Below are 9,315 nucleotides of genomic sequence, written 5' to 3'. Positions count from 1 at the left end.
TCAGCGTTCGGCTGTGACCCCCCCCACCCCCACTCACTATGCTCTTTTATCACACACAGAAATACAGCAGTAATAGAACACCTGGGTTGCAAAGCCTTGCACGCAGAGCGCGTGTCTACATGTGCATTTATGCTGGCTTAAATTTACTGCACAGTAAATTACTGCTCAGTAAGAGGGAATAGGCCGGCATCTATATGCACAAGCATTGAAGTGCATTAATGCTGTGTGCAAGTTGACTTGGGACTAAAGTTAGTCCCAAGTCAGTCCACACACACAGTGTTACTTCACAGTAAGGCATCTACACATGCATTACTGCACAGTAACTAATAAGGTGAAAATTTGTAACCTGCATGATGCAGGTATCAAATTTATGCTCAACTTGGCATAAGTTGTCATATTTACTGCGCAGTACGGGCATGTACATGTAGACGTGTGCCCATACTGAGCAGTAATTTTGCTTACTGTGCAATAAATGCACACGTGTAGACGCATCCAGAAATTAGTCAATCCCAGAATTAAGGTTGCCCCTGTTAATGTTAGTTTGGGCTCTTTCACAGATGCATTGTCAGACAGTTTTTAATGACGTGATCACATGCTACTGTGTGTGCAGCTTTTTAGAAAGCACAATGAAAAAATCCCTCTGAACTGCCCTCTGGATAAAGCTGCCTTTCCCAGGCTTCCTACCCCATTACAGTCTCCCCCACCACTGCTCTGGCTCATCTCCAACCTCAGCTTTCCCAATTCCTTGTCAGATCTAGTGGTTCCTAGTTCCAGTCTGCTCCTCCTTTCTGTTCCTCTCATCACTCCAAACCAATTCCTCAATCTTCTCTCCCATTTTCCTCCCAAGCTCCCAGCTCCAGTTCTTTTCTTTCTTTGGACTCTTTCTTATGAAGCAACTTATGCTAATCTATTCTTTTGTCTTGTCTAACTCTTAGGGCCTTTGTACTGGGACTGGGCAGTTTTCTCCTTCACATTGTCAGGGTGATTGTGTGGACAGAACATCACAAACCGCCCCCCACAAGCATGCTCAATCATTCTCTGAAGTCTGCTCAGCCCAGTCACATGTGCAAGCTGTGAGAAGATGGAGCAAGCACTGTCTAGCCAACGCAAGGACCTACGAGAGGATGAAGTCTGATCACTGGGGATGGGATCCTTCCAGATCAGCTATTACACTCTAAAAAAGACTGCAGTAAACGTGTGAACTGTGACTGCTCAATGAATTGCAGCATGGTCAAATTTGGGTGAATTTTCACAGGCACACTTGTGACAATGCCCATATCCCCTGTCAAACATCAAATCCCTGCCCTAAAGCATAAGGATGTTAGATCTTATGGAAGATGATGCCAGAATTTTTTTTTTAATAAATGCAAATAAAAAATAATGTCAAAACATTAGGTTATGCCCTGGTCTCACTCTTATAAATGTTTAAAATCATTTTAACTGAAACTATCCTCAAAACTTGAATCTGCGGCAGACACTAAGTGTATAGAAAATTTCAGCTTCAATGGTTAATATTTTTCAAAATGATAAACAATGGAATATGGATATTATAACAAGACGCATTGGGTAAACTTAACTAATAAGTAGTATTACTTGCTCTGGCTCTAATAATATTCTTTATAAGAAAGAAAACCTACACACAAAAGCAAAAGAAATATTTCCTACTCTGTTTCCATTTGCACTCTACCCTAGTGCAAGTATTTGACCATACAAATGGATTTTTCTTCTGTATTGCAAATGAAATTCATAGCTCCCTTAGTGCATAAAAACTGTCATATTAATGTGGATTCAATAAATCTCTATAAAATTAGTCAACAGAAAAGAAACATGGAATGGGTGAAGATGAGATTTTACTTTTTGAAATCCAGTATCAACAACAGAAGGAAAAAGTTCAATTCATTTTACATTATTGTATTTGCATAGTGTCTAACCCAACAGGCCTCCTACCTTTTGAGGCCCTCTAAGAACTTCCAACTACATGGTGAACAAACAGGTAGGTGGGAAATTAAACACATTCAGAGAAAACTGAACAGTATAAAATGCATCCAACCCCTGATGAACTTGGCCAAGTCCCACCTGACCAAGCTCTTGACATGGAGGGGGCAACTCTATGCAAGAGCAGGTAATGGGAGGCATTGTGGAGACAGAGTGAGTTTTTTCAAGAAGGACACAGGAGCTGGAGGAAGAAAAAGGGAGAAAGGAGAGGACTTTAGGAATGGTGGGAGTACACCCCAGCTTCCACAACTCCTGTGGCTCCCAGAAGCATAAGATGCTCTTATGGCAGTAGTGACTTCTATTCCCTTTGCCTTCACTTCTCACACCTGCCTTCACTTCTCACACAAAGTGACTCCTTTGTTCTTGGCAGCCCACCCACAATCCTCAGGAAGACGCTTGTTCTTCCCCTCCTCTGCATCAGAGACTCAATGCTTTTATTTTGGCATGGGGAAGCAGGGAAGAAAACTAGGCTTCTAGTGGAAACTGAGTGGAAATATTAAGTTTGAAGACACCGCTCTCTGCATCATAGCAGTTTGTAAAAGCTCTGACCTAAAAAAACAGCGAGGAAACCAGACAAATTAAATTTAATTTTATTATGGAAAAGAAAGTAATAACAGGAATGACAGCAGGGTGGATGATAAGCTCACTTAGCAGAGGGATCAAATGAAGTGATGACATGCCATTATGACCTCAGGGGTTAAAGATGCAATTTTCCATCTGGCTGCATCTGGCTTTTCAACATAAATGTTGACACCACCTGCCGAGCTTCACTCTCAGCTGCCTCCACTGTTCTTCATGTAGTTTCTGTCGTTTAGGTCAACATATTTGTTTCTCCTCCCTTTTTGTTTAGCTTAGTTGAGCAATATGCTGCCTCCCCCACAACCAAATGGGAAAATTAAAAACCAAAACTTATTTATGTCAGCGTCTATAATATTCCGTGCAATTACTACATTAAATCAACAAGCAACTTGGTGGCATTCGTTAAAAAAGTACTGAGCAGGATGGAATTTAGGCTGCATCTGACGATGTCTTTCACCAGCTGAGACATTCAAATGACAGAAAAGTAACACATGTAACATCCATATGTTATCAGAATGCCTGGAAATTGCTAATCTAAGGAAAAACAACTAAATAGTCTTTGTCAAACCCAACTGACCATTAACCATGCACTTTCCACACTGCCATTCAACGGCTTATTTTCAAACATGACATTTGCTATGTTCAAAATCAAGCATCCTTCGTGAACCCCTCTCCAGAGTCAGTGCTGGGTGAATTAGGCTCATCTGAGTGGCCTAGTTTGGCATATAATTTTTTTTTTTTTTTTTTTTTTTTTTTACTTACAACACACGCTTTCCTCACCGTCACCACTGCAAGTGCTGCAGGAATCCTTTACCTAACAGGATTTCTGCATCCAGCTGAGCTAATCCACCTTCCCAGCCCTGCACAGTAGGACACACCAAAGTACAGAATCTCAAGTGCTCTTGGTGGCTGTTGGGCACATATTTCCACTCAGAAAACACGGTACAAACAAAATCACATTGCACGGTCGGCAGAGACATGCAAGCATATTTATCCCTGCCTCACAATCAGAAAAGCTGCACTGTGAGCACAATTCTAATTCCGACGTAACCAGATCAGATGAGACTGGTACATACACGCAGTGTCCTTATATTGTGGATAGGGCCCTAAACTTGAAACTTTCCATAAGCTCAACTCCAGAACATCGTGTCTAGTGCCATCAAATAAAAGTTTGTTCTTAACCTGCAACTCCCAAACTGTTGCCTCTAGTGTAGGAAGCTAAACAGAGCTGTGTTTGTGTGTCCAGGTTCTTAGCTGTACCTAGGAGCCTGCAAACCCAAAAAGGCTGATGGAAAGAAAGAGGACTCAGCCTTTACTTGGAATTGCTGGCACATCAGAAAATGAAAGGCAACAAAGCAGCCATCACAGACTCAGAACCACCTGCGGGACTGACGCTACCAGCTGCAAGAAGAGAGAAGCACCCAAGAGAAGGAGGGAATACTACAGCTTAACGGTATTTCCCAAAGAGCAAAGAACAGGTTAGACTCTAACCTTCCTCTAACCAGTAGAAGAAACAATAAAATGAAGAGCAAAAGTAGATGGAATCATTGGCGCATTTCAAGAGACAAAACATTTAATATATTAGAGACTGCTAAAACTATTGTAGCTGCTTCCCCCTCAGAACCCTTCTCAGTGTTAAGCATCTGCTGGAGCTACCAAAAGGACGCCCTATGATCGTTTATGGGAGGGATGGGGCCCATATCCTCATTCTAATAAGAAGTGGTGCCCACAAAGTGAAAAAGTGTGAGAATGCCTGCTCATGGGCCAATGCCCATTTCTGATTCCTCAGTATATTTTCCATAATTAGGGGTGGACTTCAATTCTCCGCAGTGAGTCAAAAAACATTTATGCCCTGATCTACAAAAAGGATCTCTTTTCAGAGTAGTACTTCAGCCAATGCTTAAATTCAAGCACATAGCTCCATGTCATCCTGAATAGGGAAGGACATAAGCCTGTGGTTAAATGTTTTCTTGATTTAAAGCCTAAAAATAGGACAGGAATTCTGCAGCTCCTCTTCCTCTTGCTCATCTAATGTCAGGTAACTACTGTGCCATGTCGTTATGATAGTAAGACAGCTTAATTGCCTGCTTTCCAGAGAATGTCAGTTCTGCTTAACTGGTACCTAATGTATGTATCTTGCAGCAAATGCGCTAATCTATCAGTCACTTATATCTACCCTACAATTTCTTCGCTGTAGTCAAAGACGATCTAGGTTCTGATGACTTGCTTGCTAGATGTTATATTCGCTGACATGGACAGGAACAATATAGCTCTCATATGACTCATTTCTTCAAGGAAGAGACACAAAATAGCTTTCTCTATCTTCATTTACTATACTTTCTTCTAATCTGCTGATGAATTTTCCAATGACTATCCTAGAGTATTGGCCTATGCTCATGGAAAAAGTGAATAATTGGACCGAACTAGACTTATTTCAATGTACCAGGTCTTTTACACCAAAATCAGGACTTTTTTAGCACTGTTAACTGTGGGAGTATAATCAATCATTTTAAAAGTACACAAAAGAACAAATGAATAAGCAATCAAGTAACGCACAGAATTAGTCACAAGCAGCATTGAACTAGCAGTCATTCATTAAGAAATTCTGGTGATGTCAAATCACGAGCTCATATTTTGTAGAGGTGGACCTTTACGTATCATCAGCAGCCCATTAAAGCTGGACTCACATTGTATATAAAATAAAAACTCTCTTTGAGATTTCTGTGCCTGCTCCTTGTCCAGTTCTCTCTGCCTTAACCCCTTCTCTGCTTGTTGTGATTGGTATGGATTCAGAGAATAAAATGTATTGTGAATCTATGTCAAATTAAAAGCTAAAATGTAGACATTGATTTTAGACTATCACTATCAAGTTATAATAATATAGTACTATCTTGTATAGTACTGCAATATCATTTTACTGTACTGATGGTAATAAGGCTTCCCTCATGGAAAAGCCATGCATGGTACATCTTACAACCACTATTGTTCCAAAACACATGGAGCAACTGAGGCACTTACGCAGCAGTGCCCTGCAGGGCCTTTTGTGTAGTGAGACGCAGGCAGAGGACCAAGTGAACCAATAAACCTACACAGGCTGCTCTTCAACAGTGCCTGTGTTAAAACCCTCTGTGAAGAATGTGGGAGATCACTGTATTATTTCTATGAGTATGACATGCAGCTCAGTCTAACTACTTGATATTATTCTGTCTGGCTGCATGGAGTTACAAATGGTTGTTGGAGGAACAAAACTAGAAAATGGGACAGCAGCAGAGGTGAAATACCTCCAGACAAAATACCAAGGATCCTCAGCAGAAAAGCAGGGAAGCTATTAATTGGAAAATGGCCACCTGTCTGGCTCCAGCCAGGCTAAGAGACTCATTTTTCCCAAGCTGAAGCCTAGGACTAAATGGACACTAAACCATTAGAGAGCCCTGTCTAGAGAGAAAGGTAAGACGAATGAGAGCTGAATGTGCAGTGGCAGTAGCTAGAGGTGAGTTTGACACACACACCAAAGCTAAGTACAGAGAGTCACAAAGCCCGAGCCTGAATCGATTCAATCTTCACAGGTTAGTCTAAGCTCAGTAGATTGAACCGATAAGTAAATGAACAGTCATTTACTTTTGATTCTGGAAATGCAGCCACATGCCTGCAGCAGCCCAGGCCACAAGAAGGAGGATGCTAGAGCTTGCCTCGCTGCTCAGCTGGAGCAGGCAGCTTGGGACAAGGCTAGCCCACCCAACATGAGAGGGGCAGGGGGCGGGGGGGGGGGATTTGCATAGGAGGTGCAAAGCATTCTGGGATGCTGGGGGACTGTGAGTTAACTTGAATCTGGAAGGGATCTGGGACAGAAGTTCAATAAACTACTTAACCTAAATCATTTAAGTCTGACACTATATCTATCCAGGTTTATCTTAAACCAGCTTCAGCCATTTTGAAAGTGGTTTATGTGCACTGAACTTCTGTTGCGTTACAGATCTGAACTGGTTTCCGATCACTTACACAGGTTTGTGAGCCATTTCTGTCCCTAGCCCAAGAGAATGCTATTTTCTTGACTGCTAACCAGTATAAGGCACTATTAAGCCTATGATTTGTGACTTATGCTATAAACAGAGGTCGCCAAGTAAAGTGGAGCAGCTGTGCTGGGATGTGTCCCAACACAGCTTATCTGCTTCACTGGGCTATACAGATGTTGACTGTTGTCCTGCAGGGTCAGGACCGTGCTGTTCCCAAGGATTCAGGGGCCCAATCCTGTGGGATAACTGTGAACAGGGGAACCCCAGGTTCCCTACTGACAGACACGTGCTCCAGGAATTCCCTAGCAAGGGATTTCCTTTTCTCTACAAATGCAGGAACACATTTGCTGCAAAAAAGTGGCACACTTTTATACCACCTATGTTGCACTAACAAATTTTGGGTATTTGTGACAAAACAAGGGGCATGGATATCTGTCTTTTTGGCCTTTGGGCTGCCATAAAAAGTTTTATGGTGATACAATGTCTGTTTCCAGCCTTACTCTGGAAGTTGTAAGCAACCAGTACCACCACCACCACCTCCTGTAAAATACACAGGTCAACTGTTTTGTGTATGTGCAAATAGCTTGTTCATATTAACAGCACATTAAAAACACATTAAAATTCTGTATGAGTTGCCACAAACTTTTTCTAAATGTTACATGAATGTTATTTAATCATTTTAATTCCATTTGAAAAAAAGCTTATTGATTTCTGGGCAGCTTTAAAATACTCCTAGAAAAATCCCCCTCTCATATTTGGAGACCACAGATTTTTCAAATATTATTTTTATCTAAAAGCAAATCTTCTACTGCTGCTGCTATTACCAATAAAAATAAAGCAGCTTTCTTTGGCCTGTTATGAAAAGCAAGGTAAGTAAGTTCAATCAGGGAATTTTAAGGATTCTTTTCATCATCAACATTTTAAATTAAAAATTATCAACGCTGGTAAAAATGAGGTAAGAACCAAAAAAACTGCTTACAACTTACTTGGTTTTTTGAATCCAAATACAATAGTCTGAAATGTAGAGATCATTAAGGATGTAGGCAGGGTCATTTTCTCGAAAAATCTTGTGAATATCCAGCAGACACTTCAAAACAGCACTTTTACCTAGAAAATATTTACGATTTTTAATAAACAGATTCATTACTCAGTATCCTGAGAGCGCAGTAATCATTTTATTGCTATACACCTTTTAGCTACAACAGTATCAGAATGATCCTATCACTTTTTAAAGTTGATTTAGGGCAGTGGTTCTCGACCCTTTTAAAATCAAGGCACCCCTCAGGAAATGCCAAGTTTTTGCCTTCACTCATTCCTTGAGTGCAGAAAAATTGAGTAATTATTCTCTTACAAATAACTTAAAAAGACCACAACAAATCAGAATGTTTTTAACACTATGGATTCCTATTTGAAAATGCTGGGCTTATCTTGTGAATCATGTCTGCTCACTTAACAGTGTTACCACTTAAAAGGAACTCAGGGTACCTCAAGGGCTACTAGTGGTTGAAAATCACCAATTTAGGTACTCTTGTCTGCTGGAATTTCTCCCTTCTCCCCTCCTTTAAAAACAAAATAAACTAAGGATTTAGGTCCCAACTGCACAATGCGTTCTATTCCATTGGATTCCCCTAAATACATGAGAGCTCCTGTGAAATTAAGTAGAGTCTGCCAATACAAACCTCCCTGCAAGATCAGAGCCTTCACATTAATTAAAATCACTTCTTGCTGCTGTAACTGATTGGTTGGTTGAAGCTTAAAGTACCTGAACAGATATGTATGTTTCTCTTAACTAAAAAAGTTCTATTTTTAAATACATTTGATAAACCTCTTAAATGTGACAGCTTGGCAGCATAAACACATTTTCTTATTCTACAACCAAGAGAAACCTCTCTGCATGTTGTCCTTCATTTTTCTTTCATTGGCCACCAGTCTGGGCATTCACGTCTCATGGCAACTAAATGTTTGTCTGTTACTGAGAACACCTGTTAAATGTATTACAATTAAACCCTGAAAATAAACATGGAAATAAGTAAAAGGCATGCAGAAGTCTATTGGCCTTCGCTTATAGATTATTTCGTTTGAATTTGGGTGAGGTTACACTGTACAAATAAATTATGACCATCTGGGGATCAACTCAAAACTCCCCCTGCTGTCCAAGCACACAATCACTTATGTACTTCAGCACACAAGACCACCAGATGACACCATGTGAATTAAGCAGAGAAGCATAGAGACAGGAAGAGGTGTTGGTGCAGGTAGAAGAAGGGTACTGCACCAGAGGGGAATTGGTCAAATAAATCAGGCAAGAAAGAATCTAGATAAATATTAGGGCTGTGCAAAGCTTGGGTGGCGATTCGATTTGGAGGAGATTCGGCCCAATTCGGTGGCCGAATCTCCAAATCGAATCAGGGGACCAATTAAAAGGTCCAAATCAATTCAAAGCTCTCCGAATCTTTGGAAAAGATTCGGAGAGCTTTGATGATTTGGGCAGTCCCCAGGGGCTACAGCAGGGAGGTGCAGCAGAACTCAGAGCTGATAAGTACTAGGGACAGGGGAGGGACCATGGGGGAACTCCTGTCAGCCCCCATCCCCTGCCTGCTCTCCCAGCTCCTCCTCGACTCCCCCCCGCTCCTCCAGTCCCCCAATAGCAGCCCCAACCGCCCCAGCTCCCGACGTTTTAAAAAAAGCCCCGGTGCTCACTGGTGCTGCCAGGTGGGGGGGCATTCCT

The 9,315-nt window shown here is 41.4% G+C and overlaps 1 protein-coding gene across 7 annotated transcripts in view; it reads right to left on the bottom strand.

Annotated features, from left to right (window-relative positions):
• The window catches only part of SHQ1 (SHQ1, H/ACA ribonucleoprotein assembly factor), a 90,285-nt gene that overhangs the window by 35,840 nt on the left and 45,130 nt on the right, over positions 1-9,315 (bottom strand). For all 7 annotated transcript variants that reach the window (XM_025197983.1, XM_025197985.1, XM_025197982.1 and 4 more), the window contains exon 11: positions 7,574-7,694. In XM_025197983.1, the coding sequence (XP_025053768.1) occupies positions 7,574-7,694 (121 nt within the window). The remainder of the gene's footprint in view (positions 1-7,573; positions 7,695-9,315) is intronic.

This window comes from Alligator sinensis, unplaced genomic scaffold, assembly GCF_000455745.1.
Source record: "Alligator sinensis unplaced genomic scaffold, ASM45574v1 scaffold121_1, whole genome shotgun sequence".
Classification (NCBI taxonomy): Eukaryota; Metazoa; Chordata; order Crocodylia; family Alligatoridae; genus Alligator; species Alligator sinensis.
This window is presented reverse-complemented; position numbering and strand designations above follow the sequence as displayed.